This window comes from Myodes glareolus, chromosome 27, assembly GCF_982192425.1.
Source record: "Myodes glareolus chromosome 27, mMyoGla1.1, whole genome shotgun sequence".
In the NCBI taxonomy this organism is placed as follows: Eukaryota; Metazoa; Chordata; class Mammalia; order Rodentia; family Cricetidae; genus Myodes; species Myodes glareolus.
In genome coordinates this window covers 2,134,118-2,159,420 of record NC_142052.1, presented here as the reverse complement: position 1 = coordinate 2,159,420, position 25,303 = coordinate 2,134,118, and the positions used below count along the sequence as shown (strand labels likewise).

The window sequence follows — 25,303 nt, the reverse complement described above, 5'->3', positions numbered from 1 at the left end:
GCACTAGACTTTCCAACTCACTCCACAGATAAGCACCACTTGGGTTATTATTTTGTGTAAACCCAAAACGTGACCAGGCAAGGCACAGAGACAAAGAGGCATTTCCAGAAAACTGTACACCCCTGAATTCAGTCTCAAAGCTCACTCTGTGCCTGCGGAGTGGGGGGAGGGTGGCGGCTCTCAGGAGAGACAAGAGCTTGGGGTAAAAAAGGGGAATGGACGGCCCCCCTCGAGGGAAAATTCCTGAGCCTCTAGTGGGGGGCGATCAGCCACAACAACAAAGAACCATGTGTACAGGGAAGCCGGCGCCCCAGGAGACCGAAGGGGACTGGGTGCTGCTGTATGCACCAAGGGGAGGCTACAGAGGCAGCCGCGAGAGTCATCTGAAGGTCTGAGACCCTTTGAGCCTGCATCTTCTCCTCCCCGCCCAGACTTGCGTGGAGAAGAGTGAGGCTCCCAGAAGACAACTTCAGAATGGGCAGTTTGTAGGATGCGGGCGGCATTGGAGATACCGGAAGTCGCCAAACAACTGACCTCAAGTGACACAACCAGGGTCAGAGGTCAGCTTTCTGTAGAGAGCGCCCTCTGAGTCGGGAGCGCTGAGTACTCCTGAGGCAGGGAAGAATGGGTGGTGCTCCTGAGGACTAATTCTCTTCTCCCACACTCTGGGACCAGCTTGGTGAGGTGGGTAACAGCTCGCATGGTGTACACCGAACCAACAAGAAGAGCTGTGGGAAAGCTGAGCCGGGGGGGGGGGGGGGGGGGGGGGGGGGGGGGGGGGCGGATGCGCTGACACTGTAGAAGGACGTCAGGACAAATGTCCTCCCTGGCAGTGCCAGAACCCCTCCCTAACGTGAGCAGCGTAGCACGTGAGAAGTACTGCTAGTATTGCTAGTGAACCCAACGTGAGCAGCGTAGCACGTGAGAAGTACTGCTAGTACTGCTAGTGAACCCAACGTGAGCAGCATAGCACGTGAGAAGTACTGCTAGTATTGCTAGTGAACACAATGTGAGCAGCGAACCACGTGAGAAGTACTGCTAGTACTGCTAGTGAACCCAACGTGAGCAGCGTAGCACGTGAGAAGTACTGCTAGTATTGCTAGTGAATACAATGAGAGACAAACAAATCCCACCTCAGCTGGCATTGTAGATGGTAAAACACACAGCGTAAATCTTCAAAATCAGACATAATTAATCCATCTCGGATTAAAGGACTTCTGTTGGGCACCAGCAAATGACAATAGCAATGTCTCCTTGGTGTAGTGCTGTCTGCCACAGTTTCCTTTCCCTTGCTGTCGTACCACGACCGAAGAAAATAGCCTTTGGGGGAGTTTACGTGACTTACTCATCCTGTCACAGACTATTGCTGAGGGAAGCCAAGGCAGAACCGAGACAGAGACCACGGGGGACACTGCTAACTGACCTGTACCCCCTAGTTTGCTCAGTTTCATTCCCCAGGGAGTATTTAAAGGTATGAAAGAACACGAGAGATCTCCGCAGTGTACCACACTAGAGCTGGGTATTGCCAGAACATCGATATACAAAGCATTGCTTCCCACCAAGAAACTTACTTGACAGCAAAAAGAAATGTCTCGGTGGCCCTGTGTTCACAGGAATCTGAACCACCGGATACAACCGGCTTGATACAATAGTAGAATGGGATTGTAGAGACCCTGTTTCAATGTCAGGACAGGCAACAACACCGAATGTAAGGTTCTCCAATAGACTACATGTGGTCAGTGAGGTGTTAGAAAGGAAATGGCCCCCAAAGGAAGTGGCACTCTCAGGAGATGTGGCTTTATTCGAGAAAATGTGTCACTGTGGAGGCAGGCTTTTAGGTCTCCTGTATGCTCAAGCCATGCACAGAGAGTCAGTTCACTTCCTGTTGCCTTTGGATCAAGATGTGGGGCTCTCAGCTCTAGTGCCATGTCTGCCTGCACGCTGCCTTACTTCCCGCTATGAGAGTAACAGGCTAAACCTCTGACCTGTAAGCCAGTCACCCAATTAAATGTCTTCTTTATAAGAATTCCCATGGTCATGGTGTCTCTTCACAGCAATAGAAACCCTAAGACAGCCAGGGACAAGAATAATAATGACACACTCACCCTAAGACAGCCGGGGACAGGAATGACAGTGACACACTCGCCCTAAGACAGCCAGGGACAGGAACAATAGTGACACACTCACCCTAAGACACTAGGGACAGGAACGACAGTGACACACTCACCCTATGACACTGGGGACAGGAGTGACAGTGACACACTCATCCTATGACACCAGAGACAGGAATGATAGTGACACACTCACCCTAAGACACCGGGGACAGGAATGACAGTGACACACTCACCCTCAGACAGCCAGGGATAGGAACAGTAGTGACAAATTCACCCTAAGACACCAGGGACAGGAATGATACTGACACACTCACCCTCAGACAGTCAGGGACAGGAACGACAGTGACACACTCACCCTAAGACACCAGTGACAGGAACGACAGTGACACACTCACCCTAAGACACCAGGGACAGGAACAATACTGACACACTCACCCTAAGACACCAGGGACAGGAACGACACTGACACACTCACCCTAAGACACCAGGGACAGGAACGATACTGACACACTCACCCTAAGACACCAGGGACAGGAACGATACTGACACACTCACCCTAAGACACCAGGGGCAGGAACGACAGTGACACACTCACCCTAAGACACCAGGGACAGGAACGATACTGACACACTCACCCTAAGACACCGGGGACAGGAATGACAGTGACACACTCACCCTCAGACAGTTAGGGACAGGAACAACAGTGACACACTCACCCTAAGACACCGGGGACAGGAATGATAGTGACACACTCACCCTAAGACACCAGGGACAGGAACAATAGTGACACACTCACCCTAAGACACCAGGGACAGGAACGATACTGACACACTCACCCTCAGACAGTCAGGGATAGGAACAGTAGTGACACACTCACCCTAAGACACCAGGGGCAGGAACGATACTGACACACTCACCCTAAGACACCAGGGACAGGAACAATACTGACACACTCACCCTAAGACACCAGGGACAGGAACGATACTGACACACTCACCCTAAGACACCAGGGACAGGAACGATACTGACACACTCACCCTAAGATAGTCAGGGACAGGAATGACAGTGACACACTTACCCTAAGACAACAGGGACAGGAACGACAGTGACACACTCACCCTAAGACACCAGGGACAGGAACGACACTGACACACTCACTCTAAGACACCAGGGACAGGAACGATACTGACACACTCACCCTAACACACCAGGGACAGGAACGATACTGACACACTCACCCTAAGACACCAGGGACAGAAACGATAGTGACACATTTACCCTAAGACACCAGGGACAGGAACTATACTGACACACTCACCCTCAGACAGTCAGGGACAGGAACGACAGTGACACACTCACCCTAAGACACCAGTGACAGGAACGACAGTGACACACTCACCCTAAGACACCAGGGACAGGAACAATACTGACACACTCACCCTAAGACACCAGGGACAGGAACGACACTGACACACTCACCCTAAGACACCAGGGACAGGAACGATACTGACACACTCACCCTAAGACACCAGGGACAGGAACGATACTGACACACTCACCCTAAGACACCAGGGGCAGGAACGACAGTGACACACTCACCCTAAGACACCAGGGACAGGAACGATACTGACACACTCACCCTAAGACACCGGGTACAGGAATGACAGTGACACACTCACCCTCAGACAGTTAGGGACAGGAACAACAGTGACACACTCACCCTAAGACACCGGGGACAGGAATGATAGTGACACACTCACCCTAAGACACCAGGGACAGGAACGATAGTGACACACTCACCCTAAGACACCAGGGACAGGAACGATACTGACACACTCACCCTCAGACAGTCAGGGATAGGAACAGTAGTGACACACTCACCCTAAGACACCAGGGGCAGGAACGATACTGACACACTCACCCTAAGACACCAGGGACAGGAACAATACTGACACACTCACCCTAAGACACCAGGGACAGGAACGATACTGACACACTCACCCTAAGATAGTCAGGGACAGGAATGACAGTGACACACTTACCCTAAGACAACAGGGACAGGAACGACAGTGACACACTCACCCTAAGACAGCCAGGGACAGAAACGACAGTGACACACTCACCCTAAGACAGCCAGGGACAGGAACGACAGTGACACATTTACCCTAAGACACCAGGGGCAGGAACGACAGTGACACATTCACCCTATGACACCAGGGACAGGAACGATAGTGACACACTCACCCTAAGACACCAGGGACAGGAACTATACTGACGCACTCACCCTAAGATACCAGGAACAGGAACAATACTGACACACTCACCCTAAGATAGTCAGGGACAGGAATGACAGTGACACACTCACCCTAAGACAGCCAGGGACAGAAACGACAGTGACACACTTACCCTAAGACACCAGGGGCAGGAACGACAGTGACACACTCACCCTAAGACACCAGTGACAGGAACGATAGTGACACACTCACCCTAAGACACCAGGGACAGGAACGATACTGACACACTCACCCTAAGACACCAGGGACAGGAACGACACTGACACACTCACCCTAACACACCAGGGACAGGAACGATACTGACACACTCACCCTAACACACCAGGGACAGGAACGATACTGACACACTCACCCTAAGACACCAGGGACAGAAACGATAGTGACACACTCACCCTTAGACAGCCAGGGACAGGAACGACAGTGACACACTTACCCTAAGACACCAGGGGCAGGAACGACAGTGACACACTCACCCTATGACACCAGGGACAGGAATGATAGTGACACACTCACCCTAAGACACCGGGGACAGGAACGATACTGACACACTCACCCTCAGACAGTCAGGGATAGAAACAGTAGTGACACACTCACCCTAAGACACCAGGGGCAGGAACGATAGTGACACACTCACCCTAAGAAACCAGGGACAGAAACGACAGTGACACACTTACCCTAAGACACCAGGGGCAGGAACGATACTGACACTCACCCTAAGACACCAGGGACAGGAACTATACTGACGCACTCACCCTAAGATACCAGGAACAGGAACAATACTGACACACTCACCCTAAGACAGTCAGGGACAGGAATGACAGTGACACACTCACCCTAAGACACCAGGGACAGGAACGATAGTGACACACTCACCCTAAGACACCAGGGACAGGAACTATACTGACGCACTCACCCTAAGATACCAGGAACAGGAACAATACTAACACACTCACCCTAAGACAGTCAGGGACAGGAATGACAGTGACACACTCACCCTAAGACACCGGGGACAGGAACGACAGTGACACACTCACCCTAAGACAGCCAGGAACAGGAACAATAGTGACACACTCACCCTAAGACAGCCAGGGACAGGAACGACAGTGACACATTTACCCTAAGACACCAGGGGCAGGAACGACAGTGACACACTCACCCTATGACACCAGGGACAGGAACGATAGTGACACACTCACCCTAAGACACCAGGGACAGGAACTATACTGACGCACTCACCCTAAGATACCAGGAACAGGAACAATACTGACACACTCACCCTAAGATAGTCAGGGACAGGAATGACAGTGACACACTCACCCTAAGACAGCCAGGGACAGAAACGACAGTGACACACTTACCCTAGGACACCAGGGGCAGGAACGACAGTGACACACTCACCCTAAGACACCAGTGACAGGAACGATAGTGACACACTCACCCTAAGACACCAGGGACAGGAACGATACTGACACACTCACCCTAAGACACCAGGGACAGGAACGACACTGACACACTCACTCTAAGACACCAGGGACAGGAACGATACTGACACACTCACCCTAACACACCAGGGACAGGAACGATACTGACACACTCACCCTAAGACACCAGGGACAGAAACGATAGTGACACACTCACCCTTAGACAGCCAGGGACAGGAACGACAGTGACACACTCACCCTAAGACACCAGGGGCAGGAACGACAGTGACACACTCACCCTATGACACCAGGGACAGGAATGATAGTGACACACTCACCCTAAGACACCAGGGACAGGAATGACAGTGACACACTCACCCTAAGACACCGGGGACAGGAACGATACTGACACACTCACCCTCAGACAGTCAGGGATAGAAACAGTAGTGACACACTCACCCTAAGACACCAGGGGCAGGAACGATAGTGACACACTCACCCTAAGAAACCAGGAACAGAAACGACAGTGACACACTCACCCTAAGACACCAGGGGCAGGAACGATACTGACACACTCACCCTAAGACACCAGGGACAGGAACTATACTGACGCACTCACCCTAAGATACCAGGAACAGGAACAATACTGACACACTCACCCTAAGACAGTCAGGGACAGGAATGACAGTGACACACTCACCCTAAGACACCAGGGACAGGAACGATAGTGACACACTTACCCTAAGACACCGGGGACAGGAACGATAGTGACACACTCACCTTAAGACACCAGGGACAGGAACGATAGTGACACACTCACCCTAAGACACCAGGGATAGGAATGATAATGACACACTCACCCTAAGACAGTCAGGAACAGGAATGACAGTGACACACTCACCCTAAGACACCGGGGACAGGAACGACAGTGACACACTCACCCTAAGACAGCCAGGAACAGGAACAATAGTGACACACTCACCCTAAGACACCAGGGACAGGATTGATAGTGACACACTCACCCTAAGACAACATGGACAGGAATGATAGTGACACACTCACCCTAAGACACCAGGGACAGTAACAATAGTGACACACTCACTACTTCCCCTAAACCCACCAGCAAACACTCTGCTTCCTATTCCCACGGTCTGATGCAGCTGACTTGAGGAACAGTTCTAAAATTATTACCTGCAGGTCTCAGCCCAAAACCGGAAACACTTCCACAAAGGGACAAAACAATGACTTTACTGAGCCAACTACCACTCCGCCCTGGGCTACTCTGGTCTCCTCACATCTCTCAATCAGCAGGCAGAGCCGGGTTACTGGTCTGTGGTGGCTATCAAAGGGAAAGCAGCCTGCCTTCTCATGATGGGTGTTAGGAAGAGTATGTCAGGAATATAAGACACCCTGTGCCGTCTCAGGAATATAAGACACCCTGTGTCATCTCAGGAATATAAGACACCCTGTGTCGTCTCAGGAATATAAGACACCCTGTGGCATCTCCACTGATACCATGCCCTGCAAGGGTAACACAATGAGAAACTACAAGGACCCAATCTAAGCACCCCAAATGACCCGGGCCCTGCAGGAAGGACAAAGGTTTGGTTGCTGCACCAGACTAGAAAGCAAAACCACCTGAGGTGCTTACTGAAGACAGAGTGAAGTCAGTGGCGGGGAGATGTGGGGTACCAGCTCTAACTTCATGGTCTGCTACTCCCCCTTGATATGTCTGTCAGCCAGACCATCATGGAGACAAACACCTGAGAAATGCCACTTCTAGGGGACAAGACTAAACTGCTCATGATTTTAGTCTGTGACCAGCTTACTCTGTTGATGTGGTTTGGGACGCGGCACCAGACTAGGAAGAACAATCAGCACAGTGTGGGACAAGGGTCTCACCAAGGTGCCCGGAAGGCAGAGACAGGGAGTCCAGGACAGGATGTAGCCTACTTATGAAACTGTCTATCTTTCCTAATAATGATACCAAATTACAAACCTACCAGCGAATTAACACACAGAGTATGTCAGCCCTCAAGATGCAGTCATGAATGGATCAATGGCTGGTCAGGTTTTTGATCAAGTCTTGTCTCTTTGGCAGGAGACAGAGGAATACACCACATCTAAACCTTAACATTATGAGTATACATTAAATTATCTACATCTATATAATCTGTGTATACCTCCAATATTTTTCTTTCTCTCTTTCGTATATGTAATATCAGATATACTTTATTACTACTTATTAGTATTTTTAATTTTACATATAAAAAAGAAAGGCAAACATATCCAATATTTTATCTACTGTTCTGGGAGATAAAAGAGGGTCTTTTAAAAAAGTCCTTGACATAAAGCAAAGAAAAATTAGCCTACAATTCACAATCGTAGAGAACCTAGACAACAATGAGAACCTTAAAAGAGACATATATGGATCCAATCTACATGGGAAGTAGAAAAAGACAAGATCTCCTTAGTAAATTTGGAGCATGGGGATCATGGGAGAGGGCAAAAAGGGAGTGGGAAGGAAGGGAGGGAAGTGAAGAAAAATGTATAGCTCAATAAAAAACAATTAAAAACAAAAAAAAACAAAAAATGCTTGTAATTTTGAAAATGGTAATAGTATTTATTAAATAGAATTAATGTATATTAATTAATATTGATTACTGTCCTTGATCTTGGACCTGTGAGAACTAAGTTTCTGTTGTCCGTCAGCTCTCCGGTGTCTGAACCTGTAGATCTAGAGCGGCCCAAGCGGACTAAGCTTAGGCAACCGCCTTCTAGGCACTGCATTTCTCTGAGAACAAACTTACATTAGGGAGAGGGAAAAGAGACTGGAAAGTGAGGCGTGAATCCATTCACCAGTTCTTCTCTTTGACACCACCAACATGAGAAGAAGTGCGCGTTAGTTACTGCCACAGCTGGAGCCACTGCAGCTGCAGTGAACACCATGACCAAGCATCTTGGGAAGGAAAGGATTTGCTGAGTTCACACTTCCACATCATCAAAGGGAGTCAGGACAGGAACTCAAGCAGGGCAGCATCCCGGAGGCAGGAGCTGATGCAGGGAACAGGGAGAGACACTGCTCACTGACTTGCTCAGGTGCTTTCTTTCTTTTTTTTTTTTTTTTTTTTTTTTTTTTGGCAGGCAAGGCAGTTTCTTTATTAACCAATGAAAGTAACACATAGACAGAAGACCCACCTACATCATAATGGCGCCTGTGTTACCATTTACTCTGGGAAGAAAGTTATTAAAACCTTGAAGACTAGAATCTTGAAGTGTTACTGTGGTCAAAAAGCATTGCAAAGAGTCATTCTACAAAGCAAAGCCATTCTAACATTAAAAGGGATGGTGCAGAGAACATTGCTGTGTTGAAATTTCCAGCAGAAAATTTTATTCAACAAATACAATTTGTTAGCCGGAGAGTTCACTGATTCCTTGTGATGGCCATTCTTCGTTGTCAGCTTGACTCTATCTGGAGGTAACTACAGTCCAGAAACGGGGTGTACACTTGTGATCTGGATCTTGATGTAAGATGACATGTCTTCAATTCGGATTTTGAGGTTGCAAAACACACACCTTTAATCTGGGCCACACCTTCTGCTGGAAGTCTCTTTAGGAGACTTTATGAGTACAGTGTGGGTGGGATCTGAGATACCCTACCGCTAGGAGATGGTCGTTCTACTTTAAGAGTTCAGCAGAATCTACAGGAAACAGCGGGTGATAAGTGAGGCACAGAGAGGTGTCACTGTTAACACAGTCTGTGGAGCAGGCCCGTAGATCCTAAGGAAAGGCTCTGTGAAAATATCCAGGCATGGTCATGTGTACCAAAGGACGCACACAAAGAAACTGAAAGTGCTGAACAACTGGAAGCAAAGATCAAGCTGAATGAATGGTGGGGCTACCATCTTAGGTTCATGTGCTTTCTTGTGGAATGTAAAAGATGAACAGCTAAATAACATAGCTTCCCAAGGGCTGACAGCTATTAATTAGCATTTCTTTTATGCACAAGGACTAGAATCTGTACTAATAAGAGGCCCCAGGACTGTCTAGATTTCTCAATGAATTTACATGCAGTTGACTACTGGCCAATGAAGGTATATACAAAAGGGGCTTTCTTATAGAAGCCAGGACCAGCAGCCCAGAGGCGGCCCCAACCACAATGGGCTAGGCCCTCCCCGCATCAATCACGGACCAATCACGGCGGGGCAGTTTCCCAGTGAGACTCCTTCCTCTCCCGTGACTCTCACTGGGGTGAGCTTGATACGAAATTAGCCAGCACGGCTACATTCTTTCCTTTTCTTTTTGAAACAGGGTCTCGCCATGTAGCCCTGACTGGCATAGAGAACTGCTTGCATTCTTAGAATACTGCTTGTGCATCAGAAATAGAATGTTGAAAAGTAACCATTATAGACTACCCTAGTTTGGGCAGGCCTGTGAGGGCTAAGAATAGTTCGGCGCTCTATCGGGATTTAACACTTTAAGATTAAGATTAAATAGAATGAACAATTACTCTATAGGGGCAGATTGTTTAAGTAGTAAGCATTTTATCCTTGGAAGTTTTATTTCTTTGAGGTGTTCTTAAAATCCCCTCAAGAGTCTGGAAGTGAAGGTGCTGTATTATTTTTTGATGTGAGATATTGTTAGAAATACTTTAAACATCAAACAGAAAACTTTTGACCTCATATTGGTCAGAGTTCATTTTAATTTTGAATAAAAAGAAGAGTTTTGTTAATCCACTAAGGTTTACTTTTTTGAGTAAAATTTTCTTTCCAATCAACGAGTGTTTGTAGAACTTGGACACTGTTCTATAAAGTAAATGAACCTTTTGGGACAGTGTATGCTGGTAGGGTGCCCTAAAGAGGCGTAGGCAGGGGAATCACAATTTCTAACCACTGTGGGCTACACCTTTGGAGGCAGCGAGGTGCTCGGCAGGTGAAGGCCCCGGGCTGCCAAGCCTGACCACCTGGATCCGAGCCCAGGCCACAGATGTTGGGAGGAGAAAACCAGCTCCTGCATGTTCTCCTCTGGCCTCCACACGCCGAGGTACACGTCCTACACCACATGAAATACATGGAGTTTATTTTTTTTAAGAAAGAAAACAAAAGGACAGGTCACTACACTTCGTCTGTCCTTTCTGAGGGTTCCTGGACCCCACCCCAGCCAGAAAAGCAGCTCCTGGACCTAGGTTTCTCTGCCCGCAGTACCAGGAAATCAATGTCAGTTGTTCGGCATGCTAGGAGGTCAGGCTACGGTGTCTGTCAGAGCTGCCTGAGGAGGCTGGGGTGCTGCGGAACCTGCGATGCGTACTTTAATCCCTCTGCTGTTCAGTTTTCTGATCTCATAAATGTAGATGAAGTTGATGTCAATGATCCTGTTTTCAGGTAACCTAACCATGTAAAATACTGTGTTCAGTTACTGTATCCACTGGTGGATAGACAGTCAGGGGTTGAACTGACCCACGTAGCATGACTCCTACGACATTTAAAAATATATCTAATCTGCCTCACAGTGGCCTAAAGTACAAGTGATACTTAAATACATTCAATATTTTTTTTAACCCTTTTGAGATGAACACAGAGTTTCCAAAAAGATCTTTGGGGAGTTTTCTAAGTGTGGTTCATGGTGTTTGCTCTGATGACCTGGGTGGCCCTTCAGTATGTCAGAGCTAGCAGGTTAGGCTGCACTCATCGTGGGCTGCTAGGGTAGGGTGGTCCACAGCAGGGTTGACAGACTACAGCCTGTGGGCAAATCAAACCACAACCATCTCAAATGGCGACTTCACCAGTAAATTGCTATGACTCAAGGTTTGCCTCTTCCACATAACACGGGTCTAATACTAAACACATTAAATTCTGAGAACTAACAAGGCTTGCACCTGCCAAGCCTGTCTGAACAATGGCTAGACTGGGAGCGACATTCAGTGAACATGGTTCCCCCACCCTCACCTGAGCACCTGACACAATACACAGCCATGGGCGGGGTTAATAGGAGACATGACAGCATTTGATGAGTTGGACATCTATTGAAATATTTGTTTTTGTTTGCCTTTTGCCACTATACAAATGCCAGAAAAAGTGGAAACAGAGTAACATATCTGTGCTAATATTCGAGTCCATTGGTGGCGTTTATATGCGGGACAAAAGCAGAGGTTGACAGAGACTGGAAAGTTCAAACCAGCCCTACAGAAATAGCTGCCTTTGGAGAGAGGGGTCAGATCCATCAGTACAGACGTGAGGGTTCCTGAGATGCGGGGCAGGAATGCAGATCCCTAGACTACATTACCATGGAGGTAAGCACTCGAGGAGATGATGACCTCTGATGGAGCTGATTGCCAAACTGGACCCAGAAATGGGAGTTCCCTGCTTTCCAGGAACTGGGAATTTGGGTGGTGAGCACAGCCATGATGGCGGTGTGGACCGAAGCCAAGCCGTGCCTGGATGTGTGGTCATGGGTGTACTCTGGACTCTTGTGCCACTAGGAAGTAAGGCCCAAGGGGCATTAAGATCGAATTTGATGATCAACAGTGGATATATTGGGTGCCAGATGAGTAAGAACATGAAGCAGATGGCCCTGACATTATAAATACAGCCTTCATTTTCATCTTAATGACAGGAAGCATAATTCATAATCTTTATGAGGTACAAAGGGTGTCTCTGGGCATCATTTCTTTCATTTATGGGGAAGACTACACGAGATAACATGTAAATGACCACCTCAGTTCTTAGGGTGATATAGATAGATTTTAAGTACTTTTAAGTAGTAATACTTAACACAATATAAACACAGCCTTCACAATATGGCAGATTTTGAAATAATGGAAACATTACTTTCTATCTCTATGTCAATATGAATCTTGAGTGGATATTATTTACTATTCATTAATTGGACGTAAACAATAAAGAGGAGGGCCCACAGATAGTCATGGGTAAAGCTGCTTCCTGCACAAGCTTGGCAGCCTGGTGTGACTTCTGAAACACATGTAAATGTGGAAAGAAAGAACCCGCTATAAAGTTACACTCTGACCTCCACATCTGTGCCGTGACCTGTGAATTCCCCAGCCGCCCCTCAACATACATCATGAACACATTCAAAATATAAAGTAATAAAAGGGAGAAAAACCACTTGTGTGTAAACATCTGTGTAAATAGGAAGTCTAGAGTGACTGTCATGATTTGAGTGGTAAGTGGTCAATCTAGCTAGGAGCACGGAGGAACAGCAACACTGTGAGGGGGGAGCAAGAGATGCTTTCAAGGTGTACACAATAGGTGTAGAGTCCGTGCACCATGATGGAGTTACTGCCTGATTAGAAATGGCCTAGGTGTCAAAAAAAAAAAAAGGTGATTAGAGGTATGCAGATTTGAGACTCTACAGTGAAGCAGCAAGCATCAAGGTCTCTCAAGGACTGACGACTTAGTGAGAAGGATGGAGACACACAGGGCAGCGCTTAAAAGCACCTTCAGAGAGGCAACGGGGACATATTAGCCCTGAAGTGGCTAAGAGACAGAACTCGGGAGGAAGTATTGTCACTGACAGTGAGGTATAAGAGAGTTAGTGGGGAAGAAAGGGCCATTATGTCAAGTCCCAGAAAGGGCACTAGAGTTACGGAATGTTCGTGAGGTCAACCGGGAGCCTGGTTCCCACAGTCTGAGCTGAGGTAAAGCTGGCCTGTGTGAATGTCTGCTCGGAATGAGACTGGTACTTAGACGCGACATGTAGACGCGACATGAATCACGTCACACCTGGAATGTTTTGTTCTAGCTCTGGGCAATACGGAGTGTGAGGCACTGCTTGGAAGAGAAATGAAGGCTAGCGATGGAATTGGAAAATAGATGAGAAAAATCAAACAGGTCAGCAACACTGTAGGAAAGAAGAAAACCAAAGCAAAGAGGACGAGGGCTGACATGTAGCACGGTGTGCATTCATCTAGCCAGAGCAGCCCAAGAACACAGTGGGCACTTCACGGGAATCAGAGCCCAGGGCCTTACGAGTCTCAGCACAGCATACTCTCTATTCAGAACTTCATTTTGGAAGCAGCATGATAATTCAGTCCTGCACAATAAAGCAAACACAACTGATACTACTCAAGCGGTCTAGGCATCTCCCACTGAGAGAGTGTGCTTCCCATGCAAGAGGATTAGCTTGAACCTTGGTACTCAAGAGACACCTAAGGATGCTGCTTCCCCCATTGATTCCGACTCTGTGCTGATATGGTTACATGTTGTCATATGTAGTTTCCTCTCTCAGTAGGACCAGGACAAGGGGAGAGTCCAGTTGTGAGTGCATACATGATCCAGGTAAGCTATTACCTAGAGAGCATTTCCCTTGCCATTCAGAAGGTTTGGTCAGCTCAGAATGGGGATAAACGTGGCTCAATCAATATTATGAGGAACCAACACATTTTCTAAATTCTTAAAAGATGGCGGCTGAGAGGGTGTCAGAGGGGAGAAGAGGAAGGAGACCAGACACTACTGCAGAGCAACTGAAGGAACTGAGAACTAGTAAGTAAAAGAAACTGGAAAAGGAGAGAGTGACCACGCTTAAATTCCGTGGATGCAGCAGAAAGAACCAGGGGCAAAACATACTGGGGGAGCATTTGCTTTGCTTTGATATAAGAACAACTCTCTAATTATCTAATCCTCCTCAGACTGGAACAGAATGTTCAGTCGGCAGACTCCCCGGCACAGAGAACACCAGAGGAAAGCTGTATAAACGTTACTTTTGATGGAGACACTACATTCCTTAGCCTCCTTCCTCCGTCTGGAAACAGTCCGGCAACCGTGTGCATCTCTCTCTCCGCCCCCAACTCCTCCCAAAAGGAACATTCCTAGTTAGAAAGTGTGAGGGACAGAACCAGGACACCGGCCCAGGTCCTGCTAAGGCTGCTCTAATCTGAGTGCAGGATAAACACGTCTGGTTTGCTCTGAGCGACTCAACGGTACCGTGACTAAGGGCTGAAATGTTTCTGCTGTGTGGATGTAGGACTAAACTCCCAGCCTGGGCCACTGGGCCTGCACCCCCACCTGCTATCAACTGGATCTTCCCATCTTCCAGCTTTCTACTTCACACTTGGTTCCAAACTCAGATGAAGAGGGCTCTATATTGTTCTCTAAAACTTAAAGAGCATGGATAAAGATACTGTCCTGGCAGAGAGATTGCACATCTCAAGTTGTTCTTTATGTAGAATTCTGCGGCCTTAAAATTCTCAGCTGTTTCTGGAACTTTCTAACTAAATTCCTCATTGTCATCTAAAATTCAACGATTCTATAATTATGTTCCTCTACTCCCCAAACCAGCTTACTTATCAAATATTGCATCAGAGGTATCACAGCCATCACATACTTAAAATTCCAAATGCTAGGAGCTGAAAATCAGTCTCACCGTTCAGTGTTGAAAAAGTCTCACTGTGGCTACTATGACCCAGTGAGGACACAGAGAAATGAGCCAAGGTAAACATCTAGGGGCACAGTCAGACGGACAGACAGTCAGACAGACAGCTCATGGGAGGTGGGACTGGGAGCGAGAAATATCATGAAGACAGAGATGCAATTTCCAGAGAATAGAACTAGAAACTTTCATGGCAAAACAAATAAACAACAACATTTCAGGAAAGGGCATAATCAAAGATGAAAGGAAAGTAGTGAGCATCTAAGCACTATGCATTCATAGTTACAGCTCTGCCTCAAAGCCCAGCAGCACAGACGTGGGTGGGGCGGACATATGCCAAGAATTACCTCTGGGACTCTGGGCACACCAACTGAGGGAGAGAAGATCAAGGAAGAGCCTGTCTGGAAGAAATCACGTCCGAGTTGTGTCTGAGCAGGACTAGGCCTGGCAAGGAAGGAGCAGATGGGGGTCCTACATGGAGAAGTCACATTGGGCAAGGCTAGAGTCATAGAATGTATCCTGTACTTGGATAACAAAGTAACACAGTAGAACAAAAGCCAAGGGTTCCAGCAGGGAAGGAAGGAGAATGGAGCTTAGGGACATAAGGGGTGGAAACAGGACAAGCCTCCTCTGACAAGGAGAGCAGGAGATGCTTGTTTACTGCTCTGTTTCTCTTAGAGGGTGCATTGTGAAGCTCACAGGACAACTTGCAGGGAACAGTCCTCCCCTGGCACCGTGTGGGTCCTCTGAGGTCTAACTCAGGCAACCAGGCTGGGAGGCAAGGGCCTTTGTCCACTGAACCATCATTGTGTTGGTCCCGGAAGACTCTCTCAACCAGGGTAGGGGTGGCAACAAACGTGGCATCTGAAGAACCCTGGAGGGCAAATGAAGAAGGGAGATGCAGGAAGACCAATGAAAGAGTCTCAATAACACCAGTGAGTGAGAGAGGATGAAGAGAAAAAAAGAAAGTGAGATGAAAAAGACGATGCAACAAGGAACCCAGGGAAGAAACCAAAGACTGTTAACCAAATACTTCCTGAAGCAGCGGAGCAGACAACGGCGCCGTGTCTACAAACAGGATGCGCTAGAGAGAGCACTGAACGGGATACAGGAGAAAGGAAATGACGCATTTAATTTTATGAACCACGCGGTGGCTAGTGCCACTGGAACACCCAGGGAGATCTCTTCAGAGCAGTCTTTGAGGGAGCCTACGGGAGGTGGTGTCATGAAGTCTGACAACACACAAGCCTGAGAAATGCCTTTTTTGGAAAGGAGTCAGCTGAACACATATATAAATCCGAAGGAAATTTTCAAAGAAAGAAATTGAAGCTAGTGGAGGAAGGAAGGAAGGCGTGGGAAGTGGTGTTGGCAACGCAGCTGCAGTGCAAACCAGAGGATTATGTTCTGGACATAACGAAAACATGGACGTGGGGGTTCATCGATAAATCGCTTCGGTATGGATCACAAGGCAGCTAAGACAGAGGGTGAAGTGCTGACGTGAACTCGTTTCCGTCACGTTTAAATGTAACACTGTACGGTCTGGAAAGAAAGGCGTGTAGCAAGGCTTTGGGAAGCGAGTCGTGCCTGTAAGATCAGTAGAGAAGCTGGTCCCTTCCTGACGCTTCCTTCCTGGGCAGGCCACGCTCCGCTGGTCCTAAGGCTTCCCCTGTCAAGGCCCCGACTGCCTTACTCGCTCTTCTACTTCCCATGCCATCTGACCCGGGATTCTCTTCGCTTCCCACTCAAGTCCTCCCTTTTTGTTCCCACTCCATTGCCCTCGTGTTGGTTCTTAAAGAAATACCCTGCCTGCAGGCTTCATCCACTTCCTCTCTCCATGGCAGGGGACACGGTCTAGACAGACTGCCAGAATCATGAGTTCCAGGTTTGGCAAGAGACCCTGTGTCAATAAACAGGGATCAAGGAAGAGCCCAATGTCAATTTCAACAAGTTGCAGCATTCAAGAAAGCAAACCCTTTACCTTATACTGGTAGCCCAGTAAAGCTAACCCTGTTGGCGGGGGTGGGGGCTGAGTCGGCTTCGAAGATGGAGAATGGGAGAGGTAGCCCCACTACTATCTGTCATGCGGAGGCAGGGGCAGGGGAGCAATGTCCCTCTTACTCCTCATCCCTCAGTGCCCACGAGATGAGGGAGCTGACTCTTCCCCTCTCCAGCTGCAGCACTCAGGAGAGAGACTTCTACACCTCACTGGGCAACACAATAGAGCTGCCCCTGATGGTGCCGGTGCGGGAGAGCCGACCCTGAGAGCGTGAAAGCAGAACTGGCCCCACCCCTTGGTCATTGCTACAAGAATAAATAAAAGAAAGTCTAATTTTTTTAAAAAAAAATATGACACAGGAATTTAAAGAACTTATGATTTGATGGGAGAAACAGACAAGAAACAAGGATATTTAAAAGAATTAGAAACTGTTCATAATAATAACTGTTAGGTCTCAAACCTTGAACAAAGGCTAAGGTGCTTATAAACACATCATAGCTGGCGCTGGCCACCAGGTTCTCCCAGTATCCCTCAGCCCCTACTTGTTAAGGGGTCTTCCTGGTTGGCATACACCACTTTCTACCCCAAACTTCTCCAAACCAGGGCTGGCTGCCCTTTCTCCAGCTGTTCTTCCCTATATAACCTAGTCATTTGGGGTACACTGGTCCTTTTGGCTATTTTGCCTGTCTCTTGGTCGGTGGCTCCTTTCTTGCTCTCCCAGGCCCATATCCTTCCATGGCCCAGCTCAGTCTGATCATGTCCACGCGGGACTCTGTCTGTCTCTGGCTGTGCTCCCCTCACATGTACGATAAACCTTCCTCTCAACCCCTGTCCTCTTGTTCCTTGTTTGCAGACAGTAACTATCCCCAGGAACACCACGCCTCCACAGCACGGGGAGTTTCAGTGGTTGTGGTCAGTGGAGCCTTTTTGACGGAGCCCTGTAAGTCAGCACATGGAGAAAGCCCCAGGTAAGCTATCCGGGCGGTGGAGTAACACTCGGGACAAGGATGAGCACACGCATGAAGCCTCCGCGATTTTCCTTCTGAATTTCCACCAACATTTTTTTCTCGTGTGTTTTGTGTTTCTATCTCGGATTTATAGGCACATACAGACACCGTGTGGTCCACCCTCATTTTATAGAAGAAATTTTCAGTCTTCGGACTGAGGAGTCGGCGAGCTAAGAGAACCAGCAGAGCTGTGTCTGGAATCCAGGCTTGCAGACTTTCCACCTCACGCCTTCAGTTCAGCACTTCGTTCAACATGTTACAACAGCTAGCAACTGAGAGCTCACTATACGCCGGGCATTGCTCCAGCATTTCGGAAACACTAGCTGGTCTTTACAGGAGCAAACGCAGAGGGTTTCATCCTGCACATCCACCACGAGACACGCTGGGACGAGAAAGATAAACAGCCCGGGATGCCACAGCCAGCTGCACCATCAACCACCCAACTACAGCACATATCCATTTCCACCCAGCCGCCTTCTCTGTGGTGTAGTTTTCAGCTCTCCTGTGAGCATCACTGTTGCAAGCCTGGTTCCTGAGGAAACGAGCAGAGCTGAACTCACGAAAGCTGTAGATTAAAATCAAGTATTAAAAACTCTTAACTTGCTAGCATCCCTGAGGCTGAGGCAATGGGAACGCACTCTGGGGTAAGGCAACTCCTCCCAAAATAAACTCCTCCCAAAAGCAGTTCTGAAGTGCTTTGTGTCACCAGCGTTTCCATCCACACCACAGATCAAGAAAACGAACACATCGTCCCTTGATAGTGCAGCAGTCTGGAATAGCTGCTCCGGTCTGAAGCTCGTTCGGGACAGCGCCACACAACGTTCAATCAAGTTCTGCTCGGTTCATTAAGGTCAGACTGACCCATAGGGTTATCAAAACATGGATTTGAGAAGTCATTGAACATCCTCTTTGATTTTACAATTCCAAGTAACTGAGCCCTGCAGGCCTGGACATCTGGTTCTCCCCCAGTCAGGCCAAGCTTTAATAGCTATTCGGGTTTTAGGGTTTGTTCCCCAAGTGAGATGAGTCAGCGGTGCGATAAAATCTGAACGTGATTTCATAGCTGTTTTTGCAAGTCCACGTGCTTTGTATCTTTTGCAAACAAAAAGCCACAGCTACTTACATCGTAAGGCAAGGTTTCCACTGTTAGCTAATCAAACAACTGCATTACTTGGATACATTATTCAGACTTTAAGTTCCTTGTTCCTCAGCTTAAGGCTTTCTGCTGTGTTGTGTACCCAATGCTTGTACTATCATCAAAAATGGTCTTTGCCAACCCTCCCGTCAGCTCTGAGTTTGGCTGGCAGTACGTGAACACAACCAGCTGTTAGGGAAGCAGCATTCCTTAGTGAGCAAACAATGATACTGAAAAAATGATCGCTAAATGGTAGCCTGACTTGTTTTGAGTTGTTGGAACCAGACCTAGAAACTCCATAGTTTCAAAAGTTCACACCAGTGTGAAGAACAGGTGAGTGGCCTGATTCCAGCTGAGCTGCAACATTTCCTGCCCTGTTCCCCAGGACCGTCCTTCCCCAGTCACCAGCATCCCTGCTGGGTGCTGCCCCTACCTGCGGGGGAAGTCCATGGCTCTGATACAAGCCACCCCAGTCTGAGAGGGTGAGTGACCCACTGCCAGCCTGACTGTTCCACTTCCTGGATCCTGTTCCTCCAAGACCCACTGCACTTCCCAAGCCCTCCCACCTCACCTTCCTCCCTGAGGGCGGCCTTTCCGGCCAACTCTGGCAGACTTCAGGGGCCCAGGTACAGTCCACACCAGTCTGAAACACAGCACTGCCTCGGGACCACTGGGGGGCCCAGATTTCCAACTCCAGTGGAATGCGCACTGCTCAGTGCAGACCGCACCAGTCTGAGGAGGGACTTCTGCAGTTCACACACAGACCACACCAGTCTGAGGAGGGACTTCCGCAGCTCACACACAGACCACACCAGTCTGAGGAGGGACTTCTGCAGTTCACACACAGACCACACCAGTCTGAGGAGGGACTTCCGCAGCTCACATACAGACCACACCAGTCTGAGGAGGGACTTCTGCAGCTCACGTACAGACCACGTCAGTCTGAAGAGGGACTTCCGCAGCTCACACACAGACCACACCAGTCTGAGGAGGGACTTCTGCAGCTCACGTACAGACCATGTCAGTCTGAAGAGGGACTTCTGCAGTTCACACACAGACCACGCCAGTCTGAGGAGGGACTTCCACAGCTCACATACAGACCATGTCAGTCTGAGGAGGGACTTCTGCAGTTCACACACAGACCACGCCAGTCTGAGGAGGGACTTCCGCAGCTCACACACAGACCACACCAGTCTGAGGAGGGACTTCCGCAGCTCACATACAGACCATGTCAGTCTGAGGAGGGACTTCTGCAGCTCACATACAGACCACGTCAGTCTGAGGAGGGACTTCCGCAGTTCACACACAGACCACGCCAGTCTGAGGAGGGACTTCCGCAGCTCACATACAGACCACACCAGCTGGAACCACAGGGGCAGACCACAGCAGTCAGAAAAACTCCCCACACCTGTCAGCAGAAGAGAGCCCCACACCAGCTGCAGGAAAGGCCATGCTAACCACCAGAAGGCCAGCTCCAAACTTGGACAGAGACTCCCTGCTAGAGAAGAGGTCATTAGAAATCCATACCACAACGAATACCAAAAAGGAAACAGAAACCAAGGAACAAAACACCCATCAAACAAAGACAAACCCAGAAGTCAGCACCTAGATCTACACCAAACCGATGCCTAAGCTCCAGGGAAAGACAATCGACAGCCACGGCAGTATGTCAGCACCAGGGCCCAGCTATCCCACGGCAGCAAGCCCTGAATATTCCAAGGCAGCTGGAGCACAAGAAAATGACTTAAAAAAAACTTTATGAGGCGATAAATGAAAAAATAAAATTCCTTACAAACTGAGGAAAAGACAAAAAAAAATTAAATGAAATCAATAAACCCCTAAAGGAATGCCAAGAAAGCTAAAACAAACAAATAGATAAAGGAAACTGCTCAAGACCTGAAAATGGAAATAAAGGCAATGAAGAAAACATACAAATGGAAATGGAAAATCTGGGTAAGCAAACGGGAACCACAGACGCAAATATCACCAACAGAATGCAAGAGATGGAAGAGAGAAGTTCAGGCATTGAAGACACAATAGAGGAAATAGATTAATCAGTCAAAGAAACTGTTAAATCCAATTAATTCCTAACACAAAACATCCAGGAAATCTAAGACATTATGTAAAGACCAAACGTAAGAATAATAGGGATAGAAGGAAGAAAAGAAGCCCAGCTCAAAAACCCAAATAATATTTTAACAAAATCATGGAAGAAAATTTCCCCAACCTAGAAAGGACATGCCTATAAAGGTACAAGAAGCTTACAGAACACCAAACAGACTGAAGCAGAAAAGAAATCCCCTCCCTACAGAAATCAAAACACTAAGCATACAGAACAAAAAATAATATTAGAAGCAGCAAGGGAAAAAGACAGAGTGACATATAAAGGCAGACCTATTAGAATCACACCCGACTTCTCAACAGAGACCCTAAATTCCAGAAGGGCCTGGACTGATGCCTTGTAGACTCTAAGAGACCTTAGATGCCAGCACAGACTACTATACCCAGCAAAACTCTCAAAGATGGAGAAAACAAGATATTTCATGACAACGTCAAATTTAAACAATATCTATCCACAAATCCAGTCCTTTAGAAAGTACTAGAAAGAAAACTCCAAAAAGTTAACTATACCCACAAAAACACAGGCAATAGATAATCTCAGACCAGCAAAACCTTAAGAAAGAAAACACACACACACACACACACACACACAGAGAGAGAGAGAGAGAGAGAGAGAGAGAGACTATTACCACCAACAAAACTAACAGGACTCAACAGTCATTAATATCCCTCAATATCAATTTTATTTACCAGTAAAAAGACATAGGCTAACAGAATGGATATGAAAACAGGATCCACACCTCAACATCAAAGACATTACTTCAGGGAAAAGGTTGGGAAGAGATCTTCCAATCAAATGGACCTACGAAGCAAGCTGGTGTAATTAACCCAACATCCAGCAAAACAGACTTCTAATCAAAATTAGTCAAAAGAGATGGAGAAGGATATTTCATACTCATCAAAGGAAATATCCACCAAGATGATGTCTCAATTCTTTACATCTATGCCCCAAACATACAGGTACCCACATTTGTAAAAGAAACACTACTAAAGCTTAAGTCATACATTAATAGTGGGAGACATTAACACCCCATTCTCACCAATAGACAGGTCCGCCAGACAGAAAATCAACAGAGAAACAAGGGAACTAGTAGATGTTTTGACTCAAATGGTTTTAAGAGACATCTACAGAACATTTCAGAAAAATAAATGTACCTTCTTCTCAGCACCTATGGAACCTTCTCTAAATTGACCTTATATTCAGCCACAAAGCAAGTCTCATCAGATACAAAAAAATATTGAAATAACCCCTCGTTATCAGACCACCATGGATTAAAGCTGTATTTCAACAACAGAAAGCTTACAAATTTTCTACCGAGTTACTGTTGGGTCAAGAAAGCAGTAAAGAACTTAAAGACTTCCTAGAATTCAGTGAAAATGAACGCACAAAGCACCCAAATTCATAGAACACAATGAAAACGGTGCTAAGAGGAAAGCTCATAGCACTAAGTGCCTTCGTGAGGAATTTGGAGAGATCTCATACCAGCGACTTAATAGCGCCCCTGAAGCTCTAGAACAAAAAGAAGCAGACCTAAGAGGAGAAGATGGCAGGAAATAATCAAACTGGGGGCGGAAATCAATAAAATAGAAACAAAGAAAACAATACAAAGAATCAATGAAACAGTTGGTTCTTCGAGAAAAATCAACAAAATAAAGAAACCCTTATCCAAACTAACTGAAAGACAGAGAGAGAGCATCCAAATTAACAAAATCAGGAACGAAAAGGGGACATAACAACAAACTCCAAAAAATCCAGAGAATCATTAGGCCATACTTCAAAAACCTGTACTCCACATAATCGGAAAATCTAAAAGAAATGGGCAAATTTCTTAATAGATACCACTTATCAGAGTAAAATCAAGACCAGATAAGCAATTTAAATAGGCCTACAACCAATAAGTAAATAGAAACAGTCATTAAAATTCTCCCCCCCCAAAAAAAAGTCCAGGGCCAGATAGTTTTAATGCAGAATTCTACCAGACTTTCAAAAGAGAACTAATATCAGTACTCCTTAAATTATTACACACAATAAAAACAGAAGGAACATTGCCAAATTCTTTCTATGAGGCCACAATCACTCTGATTCCCACAAAAAGACTCAACAAAGAAAGAGAATTACAGACCAATTTCTCTCAAGATCATTGATGCAAAAATACTCAATAAAATTACTGGCAAACTGAATGCAAGAACACATCAAAAAGATCATCCACCAAGAAGACCAAGTAGGCTTCATCCCAGAGATGCAAGGATGGTTTAACATACATAAATCTGTCAATGTAATCCATCATATAAACAAACTGAAAGAAAAAACACATTATCATCTCATTAGATGCTGAAAAAGCCTTTGATGAAAATTCAACACCCCTTCATGATAAAAAATCTTGGAGAGATCAGGAATACAAGGGAATACAGGAATACAACCTACACATAATAAAGGTAACATACAGCAAGCCAGTAGAGGGATCACTTGTGGAGCCCAAGGCCGTTGAAGGCCCAGGAGAGCACAGCTGCCTAAATTAACCCTGTGCTACAGAAAGGATGAAAAGAAAAGGGCACAAGACAGCCATGGCTGTGCACTCAAACGAAAACCCAGCACGCATTGACTCACGAGGAAACGTAAAACAAGCCAAATTTGAGAGATGCCCTATTATAAGACTTGCCTAATTTTCATTTCAAGGGCCCAAAGATTAAAGGCTGTGGAACTGATCTGGGCTGAAGGAAATCAAGAAGATGTAACAACCAAGTACAACATATAATCTGGAGTGGTCTCTCTTTTGCTAGAACGTTACTGAGAAACCAAGGAAAGACGGCCTTGGTGGCTGACTGTAAGAGAAAAGCCTGCTTCAGTTCTTCAGAAAGAACAACTCGCTGTCGCATCTGGGACTTTTCTATAAGTCCTGGATGATTATCATACATAAAAATGTGCTCAAGAGTGGTGATGTTTAAAGCAAACATAATTTTAGAATTGTGGAGCAATGACTATGTAGAAACAAACTTATTTCAACAGTACTAACACCACAAAAGCCCGCTGTCGTGGGTTCTTACAGCATATGCACAGGAGCATGAAATTATTTGAAGGTCCTCTATGTTGTCTTAAAACGTATAGCATAAGCCTCGATAAAGAAGGAAGTATTCGCAAGGACAAAAGAGGTCACAGAAAAAGACAGCTATGTATGTGTTGGCAGTACGATATTACTCAAACCCCTGACAGTGGCATAAAGAGAAATTATTAGGATGAGCGATAGATTTTAAGCTTTATTTCTTGACATCAAAATACTCCAGAGGCAAAAGAGACAACCTTAAGTGTGGTGGAGGGAAATACTCAAATACGTCCTAGATAAAGGGCTAATGTTGCCAAACTATATAAGGAACTATAACAAACAAGTGTGAATTACAGTAGAAAGGCGGACGTGAACAGGTAATTTATAAAGGAGGGAGTTGCAGGCATCACATGCTCGCTCAACTGTCAAGTTCTCCACAGACCGCAAGGCCTGCCCACGTTCACCAGAGTCCCACCCACCTGCATTATTGCTCGCTCGGGCAGCACGGCAATGTCAAATTCCACTGGCACATCCAAGACGGCCGTGTCGGAAGCGCTTTGCTCGGGGCTAACCGGCTTCTCCTCAACTGCTATGGACTTCGAAAGCTTGTACTTCCATTTCCTCAGCTGAAGTTCGTGCTTTAGAATCTGCAATGAAAATAACTTAAAAATTCCACGGGCTTGTCCTCAGGGTCAAAGGCAAGGATGCCTAGAAAGCACACACTTGGGATAACATTAGCACCAGGGACAGGCTGTTGGCTGCTGATTGTCATATGACCTAAGCGATGGTT

At 46.8% G+C, this 25,303-nt stretch overlaps 1 protein-coding gene across 1 annotated transcript in view; it reads right to left on the bottom strand.

Annotated features, from left to right (window-relative positions):
• Fbxl13 (F-box and leucine rich repeat protein 13) overlaps nucleotides 1–25,303 on the bottom strand; it is a 171,681-nt gene that overhangs the window by 117,011 nt on the left and 29,367 nt on the right. Inside the window, exon 7 of the mRNA XM_048433517.3 lies at nucleotides 24,993–25,160. Within this exon, the coding sequence (XP_048289474.3) occupies nucleotides 24,993–25,160 (168 nt within the window). The remainder of the gene's footprint in view (nucleotides 1–24,992; nucleotides 25,161–25,303) is intronic.